This window comes from Linepithema humile, chromosome 7 (genome assembly GCF_040581485.1).
Source record: "Linepithema humile isolate Giens D197 chromosome 7, Lhum_UNIL_v1.0, whole genome shotgun sequence".
Lineage (NCBI taxonomy): Eukaryota > Metazoa > Arthropoda > Insecta > Hymenoptera > Formicidae > Linepithema > Linepithema humile.
In genome coordinates, this window is record NC_090134.1 from 13,834,825 (window position 1) to 13,857,836 (window position 23,012).

A 23,012-nucleotide genomic window follows, 5' to 3' on the forward strand; every position below is an offset into this window, starting at 1 on the left:
AGTAGGATGTTTATTATCAAGTAAATACAAAGATAACATGTTTATCTATTTTTTTCCAGACTCAAATGAAGACCTAACAATATCAAGAAATATAAACAAAAAAGCTAAAGAAATATTAAAATATTTAAAATAAAAATATATTAAAATCTATTGAAATTTAGTACATTGTTTTACAATCATTCCTAAGATATTTTCAAATTCTTCTATTGTCATCTTTTCAAATTGATAACTTTCGTCTTTAAACTGTTTTAATTCAAAATTATCATTTTTATATACTATATTATTGATTGATTTTATTTTTAGATTTTCCTTCGGATTTGGTATCAACATGAAATTTCTTCCTATAATATATTCCATTACTGCTGTAGTACTATCAATAGATTCGATCTTATCGTCATCTTTCTCTTTTTTTACAGGCTTAAAAAATTTCAAGTTAGAATTAACTTTAAAGAATATAACAATGGGTCTATTTTTTTCACTGAATACAGTCTTTTTACTTCTCACAATTCTTTTTTTTCCTTTTGTATTGATTTGTTTGAGATATATTATATTTTTATTGTCTGTATTTCCAAAAACCAATGGGATATAATCCCCGTTAAATATATATTCAGAGATATGCTTTTCATTTAACTGTTCCTGAGACAATTTAGCTTTGACTAAATTACTGTCAATAATAGCTGCCATTACAATATCCTTGCCACTAGGTTTAATACTTTCAAACTTATAGTTTTTAAAATTCTTCTTAAACTTAGGATTTTTCTTTATTTTATTAATAAAAGTCTTTACTATATCAAATTTATAACCTCCCTGTAGACATTCCGAATCTGATGTGTCGTCAACAGAATCTACAGAAAAAGAATTGATATAAAATATTCTTTTTTTTCTATCATTTTTTTTCTTTAATATGTTGCTTATCTTAATATCTTCAATTAAAATACTATCGTCTGATTCTGAAGTATATTCCTTCATAATTCTATTTAAATGCGAATATTTTTATAAAATCTTCTAGTAAAATTAGTTTCTATAGATCCGTTACTTGATTTGTATATAACACCAAATATATCATTATATCTCTCTTTAGTATAAAATATTTTAATCTCTTTATCATCGTCAATATCTTTTTTAAATACCGTTTTTACTGATTTTTTTAGTGAATTTACTATTCCTTCCATTTTTTGCTTATCCATTAATATAAACGTATTATTTCCTATATTTGATATGTAATTAAACGAAAGTTCTCTCTCATAAAATATATTTAACTCGTGTGTTTTTGTATCTTTCTTTGACAAATTTGCCTTAGATGTTAATATAATAGGTTCTGGATATACGTTTTTTCCAAATTCTAAATTATTTAAGTTTGTAACTTTATCTATAAATACATAATATATATATTCAAAATCTTTACAACGTGTAATTATTTTATAACACGTGTTCAATTTCTCTTTTTCATAAGTCATATCCGTAATAGTATTTTTATTCGGAGAAATGGAGTACATAACAGTACTCAGTTTATACCTACATAATAGTACTCAGTTTATCATTATATCCCTTTATAATTTTAGTTTTTATTAATAAAATATCAATTAAATTATTTAGCAAATGTTTATTAACTTCCATACTAAAAACAGTTCAATTTAATAATTTATATTTCATATTTTATTTAAACTATAAAAAATCGGGATACAATATTTTCTCTTTCACAATTTTTGGTATTATAATTTTTCCCCTGCAATTTAAAGATTGTAAGAATACTTTACATGCATATGTAAAATTAAACTTATTCAATTCTGGAGAGTAACCCAAATTTTCACATCTGGTACACTTCCATCTAGAATAGTCAGGATTACTCTCATGAGTTGCGAAATCTCCGCATCTAGTACATATAAACGATTCAATTCTGTTTTATGAGAAATGCGTCCGTGCGTATTTCTTTGCGTTTCTCTTTCTGCTTCAAGCTGGTGCCTGAAATTTGCTCACTACGGATTAAACAATACAAATAAAAGAAACCTTCCTTTGAATTAAACTGATTGCTTTATTATACGTCTTGTTAATGCGTATCATTACGACCGACACACACACTCCCACCACCATTCGTGTCGATAGTGCCATCTAGTCGTACGGATCTCAAATAATATTAGACAGGCCGCCCACCTTGAAAGTTCGAAAAACTTGGAGGGCTTTCAAATACTACTTATCCTTATTAACATTTGAAATAGCTTGAAACTAAAATTACATCCTTTAGTCAGTTTACAATCATAATTTGGAGAAATAGTGAGATGAAACAAATAATGAAATAAACGCGCGGATCAGGCGTAATAGAACTTAAATTAAACTAATATTACATTATAATTGCTAGTTTTCTAATACATAGACTCTTTAATACTAAATTGACTGAATATAAATAAAGAAGATGATATTGAATATCAATTAGATGTCGATGGCGCTAGTGTTGGAGCCCTAAACTGGTAGAAGGCAAACCTTTGATAGCGCTCTTTGATAATTTCCAGTAGTGGTTCTTACAGTGACCACCCGAACGATTTGATCCTTGCCAGGATGAACTGCTTCAATTCGTCCAAGTTGCCAATGCATAGGTGCAGTATGATCATCCACTAGGACGACCATCATTCCAGGCTCAATTTTGGTTCGTGGTTGCGTTTTCCATTTATATCGCATCTGTAGTTGATGCAAGTACTCCACGTTCCATCTTTTCCAGAAATGTTGAACGAGTTGTTGGAGTCTTTCATATTTATTTAGCCTGTTGCAGTTGATGTCCTGAAAATTTCTTTGTGGCAATGCAGTTAAAGAGTCCCCAATCAAAAAATGGGCTGGTGTCAAAGGAATGAGATCTTTAGGATCGTCAGATAAAGGAGATAATGGTCGGGAATTGAGGATAGCTTCGATTTGTACCAGTACTGTATATAATTCTTCATAAGTTAACGGTAAATTGGATAAGATACGTTTTAAATGATATTTAGCAGATCTCACGACACTTTCCCACAAACCTCCAAAATTTGGGGCGTGTGGCGGAATATTGTACCATTCGATCTGATCCTGATCTAAAAATTGGCGTATCTTATTATTGTGAACCTTACTCTTTAGTAAGATCCCTAGTTCGTTCAACTCGTTTGCAGCACCGATAAAATTTGTTCCATTATCGCTGTGGAGCTCCACACCTTCCGCGTCGGGCAATAAATCTACGTAAACAATTTAAAAAAGCATTAGTGCTCATATCAGTGGCTAATTCAAAGTGTACAGCCTTTGTAGCAAAACAGACGAATACGCAAAGATAGGATTTGATTATGGTTTTGCTACGAGTTTTTTCTCGAATAAAAAATGGGCCGGCGTAATCTACACCTGTGACATAAAAGGGTCGTGAAGGAGTGATTCGAGATTCTGGGAGATCACCCATCTGATAAGTTTGTGGCTTTGGGTTTGCGCGAAAACATTTCACGCATTTTCGCAATACCCCTTTGATGAAGCTCCTTCCAGAAGTAATCCAATATTTTGTTCGTAAAGATGCTAGCACCAGTTGAGGACCAGCATGTAGCAGTCGAAGATGCTCTTGCTCCACTATTCGCTGAGCAATAAGGTTTTTGTGTGAAATCAGCAGCGGATGCCTTTGTTCGAATGGGATCGGCGCATTGTGGATCCTACCGCCCACCCTGAGGCAATCTTTATCATCTAGAAAGGGATGAAGATTGTTTATCGGAGTTTTCTTGGGTAGATTGTTTGTTTCTCGTAGATAATTGATTTCCAGTGCGAAGTCCTGATGTTGTGCCAGTTTTATCAATCGAAGTTCACTCTCTTGAAGTTCCTTTATGGATAAGAGTCCATATTTGCGTTGAGACTTATCCTTACTTGTATTCTTTATAAACCGCATCGCATAGGCAAGTACTCGGATCATATGAGAAAATGAAGAGAATCGATGACCAAATTCTTCAGCAATATTGGTGAGTGCCAGACTGATGATTAATTTTGATCTTGTACCCGGTATATTGGTAGTGACCAATTTAACTGGATCAGGCCAAGCAGACTCGCTCTTACTCAACCAAGATGGTCCATGCCACCAAAGAGTGGAAGTAGATAAGGCAGAGGTGTCCATGCCTCGGGAAGTCAAATCAGCTGGATTTTGAGTGGTAGGCACGTGACGCCAATTTTTATTAGTTATTTCTTGAATCTCTGCAGTTCTATTCGCTACGAAGGTTGTCCATCTTTTGGGCTCCGCAGTAATGTAGCACAATACAATCGTTGAGTCACACCAGAAGTAATGATGTTTCTTGTCAATGTTAAGTGCAGCGGAGACGCGTTGCATAAGTCTTGCTAGTAGTAAAGCGCCACATAGTTCTAGTCGAGGTAATGTTATGGGTTTAAGAGGAGCAACACGCGATTTTGCACATAGCAATGAAACTTCAAAGCTCCCTTCGGTGTTTGGTGCTCGTACGTAAATGCTGGCACCATAGGCTTTCTCTGATGCATCTGAAAATCCGTGAAGTTGTATCATATCTGTTGCCTTCCGATAGACTCTTCTAGGTACCTTGATCTGATGTAACAATTCCAATTGTCGATGAAAACAATCCCAAGTCGTGTACATATCTTGAGGTAAGGCTTCGTCCCAGTCCAACTGGAGTTGCCACAATTGCTGCAATATCAATTTTGCCGTGACGACAATAGGAACAATTAATCCCAGAGGATCAAAGATGCATGCAATGATTGACAGAATCGTTCGTTTCGTGATACGATCTGGTCTAGAAGTATTTAATGAGAAATTCAATATGTCCTTCTCTGAGTTCCACGATAACCCAAGGGTCTTAGGAATCTTCCCTTCATGAAGAAAAATCGAAAAAGATTCTTCTGGCTTCGATTGCACGATATGTTTATTATTGCTTGCCCATTTTCTCAGCTCGAATCCATAGTCAATCAGTAATTCGGACAAAACTTGTTTAAGTTCTTGTGCTTCTTGTATAGACTCGGCTCCTGACAGCAGATCATCCATGTAGAAATCTCGCGCAATTATTCTACTAGCTATTGGATAATCCTTTGCATGCTCTTGGGCTATTTGTTGTAGGCATCTAGTTGCCAGAAACGGAGCGGATGCCATTCCATATGTGATCGTATTTAGCTGGTATTCTTGGACTTCTGTTGAATCGTCCTTTCTCCAAAGAATTTGCTGATAGTTACGTTGATCTGATCGAACTAGTACCTGTCTGTACATTTGTTTAATATCGGCTGATATTACGAATTTGTGCTTACGAAATCTCAACAAGATTGAGAATAGATCATCTTGCACGACAGGCCCCACATATTGTACATCATTGATGGACAAACCCGAAGTTGTTTTCGCGGAACCATCAAATACGACTCGAACCTTAGTGGTTGTGCTATCTTCTTTCCGCACTGCATGATGGAGAAGATAGTATGCAATCTTCTCATTGAACTGTATCATAGGAACTTGTGACATATGTCCCGATGTTTCATAGTCACTCATAAAGCTTCGATATTCAAATGACAAGGAAATATCTCCCTTTAATTTTCTCTCAATCGCAAGCAATCGTCGAAAAGCTCTTTCCTTTGATTGACCAAGAGCCTGTAGATTCTCTCGGAATGGAATACTGACTACAAATCTTCCTTCCTCATTGCGAGTAGTTGTAGAACAGAAATAATCTTCACAGATAGTATCTTCGACACTTCCTTTAATAGAAGGATTACATTCTTCGAGTTGCCAAAATCTTGCGATTTGATCATGCAGTTGTTGAGTAGTTACGACGTGACAACATTTTCTTGCTCGATCCTTCTTTAGTGAAGAGGCCATAGAACCTCCTATTATCCAGCCAAACTTTGTCTTCTGCATAATAGGTAGGAAAGGTCCCAATGGTATCTGACCAATGCATAAAAGATCCCAGAAATGTTCAGCTCCAATAAGCAAGTCAATTGGACGTGATTGATGGAATAATGGATCTGCTAGAGTTAAGTTCTTCGGAATCTTCAATGTGAGTGCGTCCACAGATACGTTCGGCATGTCTTCTGTAATATTTTGTATAACTAGGCAAGTTATCCTTGCACCGTAAGCATTATATTTTGATTTAAATATAATTTCCGTTTTTTTACTTAAGTTAATTTGCTGGCTGCCAAGCCCGGACACTGGCTGATTAATTGGCACCAAATTCAAGTTTAATCGTTCACAAAATTCTTGTGTTATAAAATGCGATTGAGATCCTCCGTCTAATAGAACTCGGCAGTCCTGGAGATTTCCTTGTGAGTCCTGTACACTGATGATAGCAGTAGCCAACATTACTGGTATATCCCTTCGTTGGGTGTGATGGCATGCAACTCCTTTAACATCTTCCTTACTGTCTGAAGCAGTGTTCTTATTTACTTGGATTTTGGGATCGGTCTCTTGGGACGCTTCATCTCGATGTAATAGCGTGTTATGTTTCCTTGAACATTTGCGACAGTGGCCGGAAGTACAATCCTTGTTTTGATGATCCAATCTCAAACAGTTAAAACATAACTTATGCTTCTGCACTTCACTGATTCTTGATGGAATCGGAAGTTTCACAAATTCTTCGCAATGATATATATTATGAGCGTTTTTACAGATTGGACAGCTAACACGTTGTGTAACATGCGATGATATATTGTTCGTTTTAAACTTTGATGTCTTCATCGCAGAAGGGTTGCCTTTACCTTTAATTGTGGGGTCTTGTTTATTGACCTCCTGACGTTCCAAATACTTGCAATGCGAATTTAAGAATTCAATAATCTCCTTGAATGTCGGTTTCTCGTTCAGCTGTAAAGCCCTCTTGTCCCATTCTTGTTTAGTGTAAGCGTCTAGCTTCGTAGAAAGTAAGTATACAATCATGCTATCCCAACTGTCGACTGCTTCACCCAAATTCTTTAGAGCTAGAAAATGATTGGTTGTTTGGTCGATAAGTTGTCTCAATGAAGTGGGCGAATCCCTTGTCATTGCGGAAAGTTCGAATAAACCTCGCACATGGTAGTGCGATAACGCCTTATGGTCTTCAAATCGCTCCTTCAACGTCTTCCATGCCGTCTGATAATTTGCCGCTGAAATTCCTAGAGCTTCGATCGCGCGCTCTGCGTCGCCTGTAATTGCTGAGTCTAAATAATGGAACTTTTGAATGTCTGTTAATGTTGGATTGTCATCAATCATCGACTGGAATGTGTCTCTAAATTTTATCCAACGATCATGCGAACCGTCGAATACTGGCAGTTTGATAACCGGCAATTTTACGCCTATCTGCGGAACATTATGTACATTTACTTCGTCTTGGATAATCGCCCGATCATTTCTGGCCGGAACCCTTTCCGGTCTCAAGATAGTTTTCGCTCGTGTCACTAGTTCGAAATACGACGTCTCGAATTGATCACGTTCATTTCGCGCTGTCTCTACTTCTTCCTCCGTTTGTGCCGCGGTTTCTATTTGCGACTGTACTTCATCATATCGCTCATAAAATGGCTCGATTTTTTCTAAACGAGTTTCTAATGCGACAATGCTGTGTTCCGGACTAAAACCGTCTAAAAATGTTCTAAATCGCGTGATATGAGCCTTAATTTGCCCGCGTGCTTGTGTCAATTGTTTCATAGATACTGCCATGTTAAACGATGCGAATACTATGTGATTACAGTACTGGTACAAACAACTCACTCTTATGGAATAAATATTAAGATTCCGTGTCTCTTTGTTGCGTCAATAATCCTTGATCATAGAAGTCCTCTGAATGTACATATATGCCTTGAATAATATGCGATTGTTGTTTTCAGAATGTGTCCGTGAGTGTGGTTGTTATTGTCCACTTGAGCTCGTGCCTCCCCGATCTTTGTCTGTCCTGTTTCTCTTTCACTCGTTAGTATAGTCCGCGTAGCTAGCTGTAGCTGTCTCTCTCACCTTACGTGAGATCCTTCTTACTTTATTGCAACTTAACTGATAAAAGTTCTTAAGTCCAGTAATGCGAATAAATATCCTCTTTTCTCGATCCACGTTAAACCTTCGAATTCAGTCACCACAGAAATTCGCGAAAGCCTTGCAACGTGGTACATGCTAACCTCACCTCACGTGAGATCCGGCTCGAAGGACCACTGTTTTATGAGAAATGCGTCCGTGCGTATTTCTTTGCGTTTTTCTCTTTCTGCTTCAAGCTGGTGCCTGAAATTTGCTCACTACGGATTGAACAATACAAATAAAAGAAACCTTCCTTTGAATTAAACTGATTGCTTTATTATACGTCTTGTTAATGCGTATCATTACGACCGACACACACACTCCCACCACCATTCGTGTCGATAGTGCCATCTAGTCGTACGGATCTCAAATAATATTAGACAATTCTGTCTTCTACTGAATCTGATAGTAAAGAGAGTAATACATCTGAAGCTCCATGGCACGCAATTCCGTCTCCCTCCATTTCTCCGAATCTTATTCCTCCTTGTTTTTTTTCCACTAGGTGCTTGAAGTAATTTTGTCTTCTTTCCTCTGTTTCTCACTGTTATTTTCTCAATAGCCATCTGAGTGAGTAATAGGTAATACTCCATACCCATAAAATGTTTATTTCCACCATCACATTTTATCAATTCGTGTGTATAAGGATTGTATAGATCAACCAAACAAGATGCCTTTTCATCATACTCCTCGTCTGTAAGATTATCATTATATCTCTTGTATCTATTTATTATTTGAGAATGATAAGAATCTAATCCTGTATTTGTCAAAGGTTGATAATTTATAAGTTTAATACTTCCCTCGTTGTCTCCGAAAGGATTCAAAGAATAACTACTGGTAAGTTTTATCTGATTGTAGAAATTAAATGTTTTCCTAGATATAATAGAAACGCTGTTTATAATTATATCCGGAGTTACCCCATTAATAGTATGAGGCAACATATCGTTATCAATAATACATCCTATAGTACCTTTTTGGGCTGCCTGGTTTGTCATTTTATCTCCTATCTCTTTATATCTGAAACTACTCAAGAGATATTTTATAACTATATTACTGTTTCCTTTTTTCCTTATTCGTTCTACTCTAACAGGATAATTTGTAGATAATCCATCTGACACATCAAACGATATATTTGACTTGATGTTGAAATTTTCAGCACTTTTAAATCTACAATCTATATGTTTGTGCATAGCATCATCTTTCTCAAGTATAGTTCCAATCCTAGGGAGCCCGGTTGCTTCAAGTTTCTTGTGAGAATGAATCAATCTTGAAGGAAGAGGGGAATTTAAACCTAGAACAGGGACTTCTGATCTATACTTTGTGGTTGAAATCACGCTTAATTTTCCCGATTTGTAACAACTCGAGCTTAATATGATAGAATCTTCCAAATTCATAGCTTTCCATGACATAACAGCTACCATTAGATGAACTCCAAATCCTCTGTGGATTAAATTTGAAAGCTGCAAAGTATCGTTGGTTATACACGGAATTTCAAACGAAAGAGATAAATTCAATGTATTATCAAATTTATTGAAGTTGTCTCTAGACATTCCTGATAACGTATGCTTCTGTTGAGCGTCTCCCAATGTAACTCTTGCTCCTGCCATTCTCCCTATATCGGTTAGATAAGATGTTAAATGACTTACTTTTGATAATGACGATAAATCTATATAATTTATTTTTAATTTATCGTTATTGTTCATAGAATAAAACTTTTCTACGCTTGGACATATATTTGAATACAAACTTTGTTCGACGTCAATAAATTCTACAACATGCGGATATTTCTGCATGAATAAGTAAAAGTCATTAAGCACTTCTTTGTCGTTCATAATATCATTGTAATATTCTTGGCACACTATGGATCCTTTTTCTACTACCATAACAGGTCGTACCAACCTCTCTATTCCTAATGTAATTCTTATCTGTAAATACATATTATCTACAGGATAAAACAACGAGGTAACTTTGTCTCTTTTGTGCATTGGTATAACACTGATTCCAAAATCATAAGACGAGAAACAATTTTCTCTCTTTAATTTTCTTAATTTCTTAACAAACGTCTTAACATATGTCTTACATATAGAATTTATATAAAATTCAGAGTGATCAACAATAGAGACAATAACTCCATTTTCAATATCAGTATGTTTTTTTGTATCGTCTTTAATAAACTTCTCTAATTCGTTAAAAATTTTTTCATGCAAACTTCTTGTATAATGCGTTACACTTACTCCGACATTCAAGGATTTTATGAGACCAACATTTGGACCATGATCTGTTGTATTGCTAGGATCAAGCCATCCGTTTGATGGATGAACATTTCTCATTTCTAAAGACTTACTCATTACGTCTCCAAAAAACAAGTACAATCTATCGAAGTAGATTTCTACCACGTTATAACATTTGTTGTTATAACATATTTTAATTGTTGCTTTATCCGACTCCATTTATTACAAATTATTTTATTCTTTATTATTAATTTCTTCAAATTCTTTTAAATATCTCTTGAAATAATGTCTTAATTTTCTTTTTAAATGAGAATCTGTGTAATAGCAAAATGGTGTATTTATTATTGTTGATAATCCGTTTCTTTCTATATAATATATACTTTTATCATAAGATATGACAGCATATCTCTCTTTAGACAGAATATCACTTACAATTGAGTTTAAATTTTTTGAATCATATTTTCTTTTAAATGATTCAGTTATAACGTTGATATCTGTTAGAAAAACATAATGAACGGATGAACAATCAAATAAGTGATTTGTTTCATGAAGTAAAATTATATTACTTATACCTAAGTGTCTGCAATTTTGCAAGAGTCCTCCGTAATAGTCTTTATTTCTTTTTCCCAAATCATCCGATAATATTAAAATTTTTGATTTATTACATTTGTCTCTAATAAATTCTCCGATTTCATTTGCTTTTTCCTCAATTAAGTTTTTAGATTTTGATTTTTGTTCTAATTGTTGTCTAGTAAATATATGGTTTAAAGGTACATAAGGACTATAATTTTTTGCGTTATTTTCGTTATTTATGAAAAGAAAGACATAGTGAAATACATCTTTAAATTTTTCCAGCATATTGTTGGACAGTACTGTTTTTCCTGAACCAGATCCTCCTATTATAACTGAATTAAAACATCCTATTTCATCTATTTTTTTAATCATTTCGTTGAAATCAAACTCATCTCTTGTAAAGTTAAAATCAGGCATTGTAATTATTTACAGTATAAATATTTAAATAGTTAAATAATTTTTAATATGGATATTAAAAAATATTACGAAAATAAAATTTACAATGTATTATGTAACAAAAATAACTTTAGTGATATAAAAATGAAGATCACTACAATAATTAATAAAATTATTGACGATATATATGTAAATAAGTCTGTATCTAATTTATTCAGTGATAAATTTAGTGATTTTTACTTTGATAAGTACGAAAGAATAAAGCACTATTACAATTTAAATAATTATCTTTATTTAATAAATTCTGGTGGTTATGGAATAGTTTTAAGATGTGATAATAATTATTGTATTAAGTTGATATTTGAATATAACGAGGTTAGTTATACACACGAGTATGATATACCTATAACTATTAAAGAAAGATTAATAAAAAATAATCTTGGTAAGTACAACGAGTTTATATCTATTCCAGAGTTGCTTATAAAAGGTCTAGTTTGTAAAAATTTAAAATTTGTAATATCTATATATTCTTTCTTGATTATAACGTGCAAGAATGTACTCGAGAAAGATTTGGAATTGTCAAAGCTACAATCTGTGTCATTAGAAAAGCAGATATCTGATTTCAACTCTATATCAAATATATATAACAAATATAAGAACAACAGTAAGTTTTATATTGTATTTAGTAATTTATATAAAAAATATGTTAATGATCATATTAATATAGTTTTATTAAATAACTATAATAATTTAATGAAATTTTTGGATAATTATAGAGTTAATTTTAAAAAACCGTTAAAAGACAACATTTTAAAATCCAATGTATTGATAGAAAGATTAGCTTTGGAAACTTCAGATGGGTTGAGACTAGATAATTGTGGAGATATATCATCTTTTGGATCAAAAGCATACGAAAGAGATGTAGATTATTTGAGAATGTTGACGTTACAAGTTTTGTTGTTTGTGTTAAATGTTAATAAATGCTTTAAATTTTTCGTGCATAATGATTTGAAAATGAATAACATATTAGTATTTAATAAGGAATATCCTTTGATTATAGATTATAAGTACAAAAATAAAAGAATGTCTATAGAATTTTTTGAGAGATATATTTTTAAGTTGAATGATTTTGATTTTTCCAATTTTGACTCATATAATAATACTAAGATAGAACATAGTAAATTTGCAAACAATGATCATTGGATTTATGATGTACATTTTTTTGTACATTCTATGATAGTGTTAATAACTGAAGAGAAATTAATGAAGATATACAGAGTGTATTATTTAATAATCTAAAAAAGTATTTTTTATTTGGATGTACAGTAAAAAAAATAAGATGTAATAATAAAAATTTAGAAAAAAAAGATTTATCATATTTGGAGGATTTTATTTTCGGTAGTATGATTTTTAGTAAGTGGATTAAAAATTCTAAATAAATGGAAAATAATAACGAACAACATGTAAATAATAAAGATAGTTACAAAAAAAATGATAATTATAAAAAAGACGACAATTATAAAAATATATATACTGATAAACTTGATATCTTAAGTAAAATAGAAAAAAATATTTCTCCATTTTCGAAATTTGCTAACTACAACGAAGAAAGGATAGCAATAGGTAAATTATGTCAAAAATATCTTGTCAGAGAAGATTTAAATCTCATATATTCATGTTATACCACAGATTTGTTCAACGCAAGAATATTTACAAAAAATTACATGAATAATATAATAGTAAAATATTGGTTAAAATTTTCATCAAATGTTATAACAAATAGGTCTATAGGATTTCCTATTGTTTTTAAATTAATGGATGACGGTAACAAGTGTATCTTACTTTATGAAAATTTAAAAAAATATCTTTATAAAATAACTAGTAATGACTTTATTTTAAATAAAGATATATCAGATCAAATTATGTTTCAGAAACTTTTTATAATATATCACAGCGCTCGGAATTAGTTGCACATTTCGAGCCGATTTCCGAGACGACGCCTCCTGTTCCCCCACTACCGCCCGGCTGCTGGCGGCCGAGCCGCCGATAGCTCTGGCGCAGGAGCGTTTTATATAAGAAATAAGCTGGGTTGTTGAGGTACCTTTCAGAAAATAGTAATATTTTCTTTATTACATAAATAATGTTTATTTTCATTAATAATTAAATATATATATTATGTATTAATAAAAATAAACATTATTTATGTAATGAAGAAAATGTTACGATTTCCTGAAAGATGCCTAAACAATCCAGCCTATTTCTAATATAAAACGCTCCTGAGCCAGAGCTATCGGCGGCTCGGGCTCCAGCGGCCGGGCGGTAGTGGGGGAACAGGAGGCGTCGTCTCGGAAATCGGCCCGAAATGTGCAACTAATTCCGAGCGCTGATATATCAGATGTACTTGAACAACTGTTATTCAGACTGTTATCTTTTCAATATATATAATATTCCGAGAACTAAAATTATTTTTAAGGTAAAGGATATTTTTTTTGAATTTACTGTAACAAGACTTGTAATATTATCTGAAAATACAAATTTTGTAATACAGACGAATGTATCTGAAGATGTTTATATAAGTAAAGTATCAGATAGTGATTATACTCTACATGAAAATAATAGTTTTATTAAAATGTTCCTGTACACATTCAAGAATTATATCTCTTTCTTTTATATTTTATCAAAAATTCCTCCTATAATAGAAGAACAAAGACTAATGTCTTTTATTCCAGGAGAATATGCGTGTTTAAAAGTAAGGGATAATGTTATAAGTGTTATAATATTAAGTCATTTCGATGATCTGTGTGAAGTTATACAGCTGTCTCAGAATGCTCACATAATAATGAATGTTAATAAAGATCAATTAATAAGAAAACCGAAAACCATTTATAACAGAATGTCTAAAAATATATAAAATTATATCATAGGAGACGAAAATTATTAAATTATAGTTTAAAAAAATTTTAGATTAAATGGCTATCAAATCTATAGATAACGAAAAAACAATAAATTTCAATCCTACATTTATCTTTTATGAACTTTATAGTATTATCGGTTCAGATTCTGTATTAATATTATTATTAAATCTAATTCTTTTTGGATTTATAATTTTAATATTATATTTCTTTTTTCATATAGAAGTAATATATATATACAAATTAATATTCAATAAAATAGATGAAACAGATAAGGAAAAAAAATATAAAATAGAATATACAAAAAAAATTGAAGATTTGTTTACTTCTAAAATTGAATGTTTAAATGGAGTTGCAACAATATTCAAAGCAGACGGAACAAGATCTGAAGCAAGAAATTTAAAAGGAGATATAATAAGATATCCTTTTTGTAAAGATTAGTCGAGTTGTATTAATGGTTCATAAATATCATCTATAAGTGTTTTAGTTGAAGTTTCACCTTTAAGTCCCAAATTCCTTTTCAAGTCTTCGAATCTTTTTTTCAATAGTTTATTTTTTTATACAGAGATTTTTGTAAAAATGTTATATCAATATCCTTTATATTTTCTCTAGTAACTTTTTTTCAACTATGGATATACCGTAATTTGGAAGTATTGTTAAAAAATTTCTAATTACGTCTATTAGATTTAAATGCTGGTACAACGACAAAGTATGAAAATATATTTTTTCTATAACATCTGAAATATCGTCGTCAAAACCTTCGACAGTGATGTCTTTTTGTTTTAAAGAATGAATTTTATTTGAAAGACTGGATATATCATACATTAATCTATTAAGTTCTTTTTCATCTCTATCGTTCGTAATGCTATTTAACATTAATAACTTTTTCTTAAGAATATTAATATCGCAAACATTTAACGAGTCGCTAGTTAGGATACTACTAATAATATTTCTTATCATATTTTGTTGATCAATATCTTGTGTTTCCGTCAATTCTGTTAATAGTTCTCCAACATTATCATATACGTCTTTCAACCCTCCTTTTGGATTATCATCAATGTATTTCAGGAAATCAGATAAAGTCTCGTACACTTTTTTTCCTCCGTTGTTTTTTATTTTTTCATTCAGTTTATTTGTAAATTTCTTCTTGTAATATATATTTAGTGGAACTATATCAGATATAGTATCTATATTAATATTATCTGATTCATTGAGGTATTTTAGACCTTTATAAAAATCAATATCTTCAGATGCAAAAAAATTATATTTTCCTAAATCATCATCATTTATAAAATTATTGATATCTTTATGATTCAGATCATTATATAATGATATTGGATCATGACTTTCGTTAAAATGTAATTTTTCGCAAGTTTTATTTCCTCCTTTTTCTTCTTCTATAGTAGAAAAACTATTAATAAAATTTATCAAAGGACCCAATTTTTTTATACTACTGTTAATATCTGGAACATTTTTTTTTGCAGATAAAATGTTTTTAAAGCAAGTTACATTTGGCAGTGGACTGACATCCAATTTGACTACTTCCTTGTTACATCTTATCATTTTAGTAGATTTAACTTTAAATCCAAGTTTTCTAAGTATAAATTCTATAAATCTTTGTTTTTCAACATTATTGCTGAATATTTCGTCGTTATTTACATTTTGATAATCATCGAATAAATATAGATATATATTTAGTATTTGGTAAGGAGATTTTAAAAGTTTTGCATTTTCTATAAATTTTATAGAACCTTTCTTATCAAGACCAAAGTTGTTTTTTGTACCGCACTTTATCTCAACAGGCTTTTCGATCTTGTCATCATATTTGTATTTTAAATTTTTAAAGAAATCAAACATTGTAATTTTATCATCGAATGGAATTGGAATTATAGATATTAGTTTAATATCATTTTCATCGCTTATCCTATCAAGTATATCAGAAAGAGGATATGTGTACGTAGAGCCTTTATGATTAAAAATAGCAAATACATAATTTACATTTTCTAAAAAATATCTAGTAAATATATCTAATTTTTTATAGTCAGAATACTTCATTGTAGTCTGATTTAAAGTTGATGCTTTTCCAATATCGTCTCCTTCTATTTCCATACTGTATAAAAATCTTACCGGATCTATATATTCAAACATTTCACTTATATTCCTATCGTCAATATTTTTATAACTTTCGTATTTAATATTTGATCTATTATTCCTAATTAAATTTATAATATCGTCATTAACATTCAAATTATAATTTTTTTTTGACAACACTTCTCTCAATAAATATTTATCATTGTCTGACGTGGTAATATTAACACAATTATTAACATCATTTTTTTAAAAATTTTCATATTCTGTATTTCCAATTTCGTTTTCGTGTTTGTTAAATATATTTTTTATGAAAAGAGAAAATAAATAAAAATCAGGATTTTCCTTTATATTATTAAATTTTGGATCAGTAATATATGACGTGATATTTTTTAAAACTTCTATGTTTACAGGTGCTAAATAATAGTTATCAGATATCATATCAAGAATAGATGTTTTCTTACTATCAAAAAAATTGAAATTCGGAATGATCTCTGGAAAAAGATCTTTTAAACATTTTCCGTCTGAATTATTTTCTCCCCAAGCAATTCTAGATATAGATTTAGGATATGTTGTTCTTACAAACTTTAAAAAATTATTTGTATTTTCATCCAACAGTGTGTAGTTATCATCATGTTTTTTGTAAGGATTTATTATAGATAAGTCTGGATTTAACTTTATTCCTCCTCCTAATTTAATTTTGTACGAAAATATATTTTTAACATAAAATGATAGTGTGTTAGATACTAAGTTAGCTAATCCTACGTCATCTTTGTTATCCTCCGGATGACAATTGTTTTCATTTAACTTTAATAACTTTTCTATTTCATCAAGTTCGTTCCTTTTATAATTATACGATAATAAATTTATTTTATCACATATAAAATCTAGTTTTATTTTTTCTAGTTTACCCATTTAGTAAAGAAAAAAATACTAAATAAATAATTTATATATCAATATGTTGGACAAAGATAGTTATATCAATTCTGATTCTATAGATAATAAGACTTTATTGAAAGCTCATGATTTCAAAAGGGATGAAAATCCATTCAAATTGAATAAATATGATGTGGTTTACGGATCTCTTGATTATGAATATGTAAAGAATTGTATTGAAAATTCTTCAGACAATAACGAAGATCGATTAATTGGAAGAGATATGATAAGAAATTTATTTTTCAATTTTTATTTTTTATTCGGACTTGAAGAAAAGAATATCTTACGAGTCAAAGACTTATTTGATATATGTGAGATAAATACGGAACATGGTACTGAAAACAATAAGGTTCTTGATAATATAATCGATGATAGTATAACTGATGATAATATAGCCGATGATGATATAATAGATAATATAATTTTAGATTATAAAAATGAAGGAAAGGATTGTACGTTAGATTTTAGTGTATTGGAAGACATAGATGAGATAAGTAGGTTGTACGATGAAGATATAGTTGATAAAGTAATTGAAAAAAATGTTCAAATGATCGAATACAAAAATACTCCAAAGATAGAACGAAATGTCGATCCAGAAGCTTATATTAAGATTCAACGTAAGTATAAAAGCGATAAACTGAATAAATTAACAGAACTTTTAGAAAATCAAAGTATTTCTGAAGTTATAAGAAAGAAAAGAGATATTGTATATTTCTGCAAGAACAATAATCTTAATATGGAAATGTGTGATTTGGATGATCTATCAAATTCTGATATTAATAATATATACAACAAAATCTCAGAAAGCGAATCATCTGATCTTACAACCATATTAATAATAGGATCGATAAACTTGTTAGAGTTTATAGCTGTAAAAGTATTTAAGATAGAAAGTCTTAATGGATTTACAAACGACGAGTTCCTTAAAGAGACAAATAAATTTAGAACAAAATTTAAATCGACAGTTAATTATATAGATGATAAGGTAGGAAATCCTAATAGACCTGGGATGGATATAATTATATATATAGGTTTCAGAATTTTACAGAGACTAACTATAAAGTAATTGTTTACTTTTTTTTTGTATTCCTTCTTCCTCCCCAGCTATCGATGTCTTCAACTCCATCTATTTCGTCTAGTACATCTGATTTTTTTGAAACTTTTAATCCTCCGTTATTTTCTGAATTTGGATGCTGTATTAGATCGCTAGTGATTATATATTTAGTACCGGAATTAGTTTTGTCCTCGTAGTACGAAAAATATTTGTCTGTACCTTTAACATGTCCCCATTTTATTTCTTTTCCAAATCCTTTGTTTCCTCCTTTTGTGAAGTTCATTTTTTCACGAAAAGCAGGCATCTCTGCTATAACGTTCAATCTCTTAATGGCCAATGATTGTTTGTCTATTTTTTCTTCCATTTATATATATTAAATAAGTTAATATTTAACTAGTCTCTCTTAAAATAATTTCTTCTTTCACAATCTTATTTACAGATGATAGAATTTCTTCTTTCATACTATTGATTTTTTCATTAATATCTTTTATCTCTTTTACAATATTTATATTAATCTCTTTCTTTAAACTATCTAGTTTATCATCCATATCTGACTCCTTGCTGCAGTCACTAATGTACTTTTCGTAAAGTTTGGGATTTTCTTTGAAAAAATCTTTTGTATGAACAAAATTATCTTGAACATTTATAATATCCCTTGATGTAATTTTGATATACAAGAATAAAATCACTGTTATTAGCACAACAATAGATACAATTAGTAAAATGCTCATTTATATAAATGAATAATTACAAAAGCTTATTTTTCCTCTAAAATTTTTCTTTTAAGCACATTAATATCGTCATTCTTTTCATTTATTTTAATTTCTATATCATTAACTTTTTTTTCTACATCATTTATTTTATTTGACACTTGTGTTATTTGAGATGTTAAATCTAGAGATAATTCATTTAAATCTTTAACCAAATCTTCCAATTCTTCTATATTTTCAACTTTAAAGTCAAATATTTGTGTCTCTTTTTGTCTTAAATCCTTAAAATATTCGTCGTTAAATTTATCTATTTCCTTTCTAGTTTCTTTTATAATAAGATGTTCATTATAATTAAAAAGAAATATTATAATAATTATGCCTATAATTACTACAGAAGTTATTGGAATAAAAAAATTTTCATTTATATTATTTATATAAATAATAAGCTTCTACATTTTTACAGATCCGTATCCTATGCATAAATTAACGAACAAGAACATACATAATATTACTGACAATATATCAAAGTATGTGGCTCCTAAGAGATAATTATCTCCATTTTCAACATATTTATCGCATATTGCCATTATGAGTGTTATAAATATAGCTAAAATAATAATTCCTAATGTAATCCATCTTGTGTTTTCGCGTAAAAAATTTGATGATTTTTTTACATTATCAGATATAGCACTAGAGTACTTATCCATTTATATGATAACAAATTAGATTGATGTCATTCATTTACTGTATATCATAGGTACAATTTTATCATATTCTTTAACAATATCTAACTCTATTCTAGTCCCGTTTATTGTAAATATAACATTATCACCTACAATATCCATTATACCATCAGAACTATGTATATTATCATTACTACTAAAAACTGTAAATTTTTTGACAATGGGTAGATTATATTTTTGTTTTATCTTATTATCCATATTCATAACAACAGATTTTACTACAAGTTCATAAATACTTAGTGGATATACACTAAGTATAATGAATATTATAGATATACATGTAAAAATAATATTGAAAATATTTAGAAATAGCATTTATATCAAATATTAATATCATTAAATGGGTGAATTGGAAAAGATAGTTGCTCAACACATTAATTATGCAATAGAAAACACAAAAAGTCTAGACATTAATATGAAAGATAAAATACTGACAGAATATCAATCTTTTACGTCTAGAGTTTTCATAGGATTGAAGACACTATCTAGTTTACTTGTATTTTGGGACACTGGATTTGGAAAAACTTTATTAGGATTATATATAATTAAGAATATCACATACATATATCCTTCGTGGAGAATATTTATATTTGTAAAAGCTAATTTACACAAAATTTAAGAGGAAGGGGTATCTGATTATTGTAATAAGAAAGTTGAGATACTACATTATGATGATAATAACGTTTTTTTAAAATTTAAAGAAAAATTAGAAAATTGTAAGAACAAAAGAGACAGAGTATTAATTATAATTGACGAAGCGCACAATTTCATACTACGAAATAAAGAAAAGGATTACGACAACAAAGAGAGAAAAATAAACAGATTATACAGACTTATAAGTAATGTTTGTAATGAAAAATACAATAAACTACTTCTAATGTCTGCAACTCCGGTTGTAAACGATATAAAAGAGTTTAATATTCTTGTAAATTTGCTTAGAAAAAATATTGTGTAAATTTTGACGAAAGATATTTTGATGACGAAAAGTTAGTTAACAGAAATAGGTTGAAGAACGGACTACTTTCAATAGTTTCGTACCAAAAAGTTGAAAACGATTCGTTAACAAATACAATTGAAAATGATAATTTTGCATCTAAACGCATTCACATATACAAAATACTAATGACAGATTATCAAGAATCATTTTACAACGAGGCAGAAAAATATGAGTCCTTGAACAAAGATTTGTATAAATTGAAACCTATAAGGAGAATGGTTTCAACATTTGTATACGACGGTTTGAAGATCAGAGAGAAAATGACAGAAGAGGAATTTAATAACTTTATAAAATCAAAACTTTCTTCTTTTAGACGCAGTATAGAAAATATGAGTTTTGATGATAAAATTATCCAGAAATTTATAAATAATAATGATGACAATATAAACGATGAAAATTTTCATAAACTAAAACAATATTCATATAAATACATAGAAGCATGTAGACTTATATTAAAGTCAAAAGGTAAATGTTTAATATATGAACCATTCGTAAGTTACGAAGGAATATCCACACTTAAGGAATATTTAAAATTATCAAATATTAGGGAAAGAAACTTATCAGAGTTTAATCACATTAATAACGACAGTGGAAAATACGTAAAATGTTGTATTTTTACTAATGCTGGTAGTGAAGGAGTGTCTTTTACAAGTGTTAATGATCTTGTTGTTTTGGATATACCGTGGTCAGAATCTCAATTAAGACAAATTATAGGAAGATCATTGAGATATGGATTTCATTATAATATAGATAGAAAGTATGTAAATGTTCATATAATATTAGCATTTACAAAAAATGGAAAATCTTCTGATAACGAAATGTTTCAACTTATAAAAAGAAAATTAAATAGAATAACTCAATTGTACTCTCTTCTCAAAGAGTCGTCAATTGAATTTATTTATAACAAGTACAATACATTAGAACCTATAAACGAAGAATATATTTTCGATACTATAAAAAATAATAAAATATGTAAATGAATCTAAAACATATAAGATCAAAAAAGTTATCAAAATAAAGTACGTTATTTCAGATATTATTGAAGACGGATATTTTGATTCTGAATCAAAGTATATATATGACAAAGATATGAATTTAGTTTGTAAGGCTAAAGAAACTAATGGTATTTTGGATTTGTTCGTTAGAAATAGAGAATTGATTTATAATGTTGATAACTTATAAATAATGAAAAAATCACATTTTTGGAATAAATATAAGTTCGAAAATGTTGATGGTATTATAGATACAAATGATCCTTTAATTAAAACAGATAATAAAAATTTTATAGTTGAATTAGCATCTATTAATGATTATGTATGTATTTATTTATTTATGAAATACAACTATCCTATATTGTATGACGAGATATATTTTATGAATTTTCTTAAGTCAGAACATAACTTAGCACTAAAATTAAAACATAATAATAATATAATTGGAATTATAACTGGTAAATTGTGTAATCTTAATATCGGTAAATCATATATAATTAATCATTTATGTATTAAGAAAGAATACAGGAACATGGATCTCTGTACTATATTAATAAGCAAAATATAACGAATTATATTTGAAAAAAAATTTATCATTCAATATTTTCGTGTGAAAATCAAATATTTAATTTAAAGTCTTTTTCTATAAAATCGAATTATATATTCGTAATAAACAAGATTAAATTAAATAGTAAAACAATTTGTTTATCACAAAAAGATAAAAAATTTAATTATAAATTATTAAATAAGATAATTTCAAAAAAATATAGTATAAATTTATATGATAGGAATTGTTTAGATGATATTCATAAAGAAAATATTATAAAAAATTATAAAAAAGAATGTAAGAACAAAAATTTATATTTAAAATTTGAAAGTTTTGAAGATCTAGACTTTGAATTTAAAGATTGTATATTATTATTTGATAATCAATATAACTTTATTTATTTATCTTTTAATACTATTAAGGATATCAGGAGGTGTTTTGCATCAATTTTTTACATAGATCATTTCACGTTTATAAATAAAGTAATATATCATTTAAACATTAATAACGTGTGTGATATTCTACAGTTCAATATTAAAGAAGATGAAAAATTAATGAAATATTTCATAAAGTTGGAAAGTGAATTATACTATTACTTCTACAATTATAATATGACATGTGAAGTACACGACAATATATATATAACGTAATTACAGTGGCATCTAATAATCTCAAGGATTGTAAAGTACTTGTTTTTTGAAAGAAGTACAAAGACTTTAATAATATTAATTTCTTATAAATTGTATTTATATATATAATCATTATATGTATAAATGATATTTTTCTTTTTTAATTTTCCGCATTTTTTGCATATCCTACAACAATAAAAATATTGTAATTTACTTTCATCGTTTTGTGATAAATACTTATTATCCT

General features: G+C 29.3%; 1 protein-coding gene across 1 annotated transcript; it reads right to left on the reverse strand.

Moving 5' to 3' along the window:
- Window positions 1–2,457: 2,457 nt before the first annotated feature.
- LOC105667324 (uncharacterized) lies at window positions 2,458–10,305 on the reverse strand. The gene is made up of 5 exons (XM_067359596.1): window positions 10,192–10,305; window positions 9,705–9,882; window positions 8,503–9,569; window positions 3,355–7,648; window positions 2,458–3,194 (listed from the first exon to the last, which is right to left on the reverse strand). The coding sequence occupies exons 1-5, from the start codon at window positions 10,303–10,305 to the stop codon at window positions 2,458–2,460; spliced, it is 6,390 nt and encodes a 2,129-aa protein (XP_067215697.1).
- Window positions 10,306–23,012: the final 12,707 nt, after the last annotated feature.

Excerpts from the sequence above, each read along its gene's own strand:
- LOC105667324 (XM_067359596.1), bottom strand. The coding sequence starts at position 10,305 with ATGAGTAAGTCTTTAGAAATGAGAAATGTTCATCCATCAAACGGATGG. Across the intron at positions 9,883-10,191 it reads TAAAATCCTTGAATGTCGGA|ATAAGAATTACATTAGGAAT; the intron begins GTAAGTGTAACG and ends ATGTATTTACAG. Across the intron at positions 3,195-3,354 it reads ACGACCCTTTTATGTCACAG|ATTTATTGCCCGACGCGGAA; the intron begins GTGTAGATTACG and ends TTGTTTACGTAG.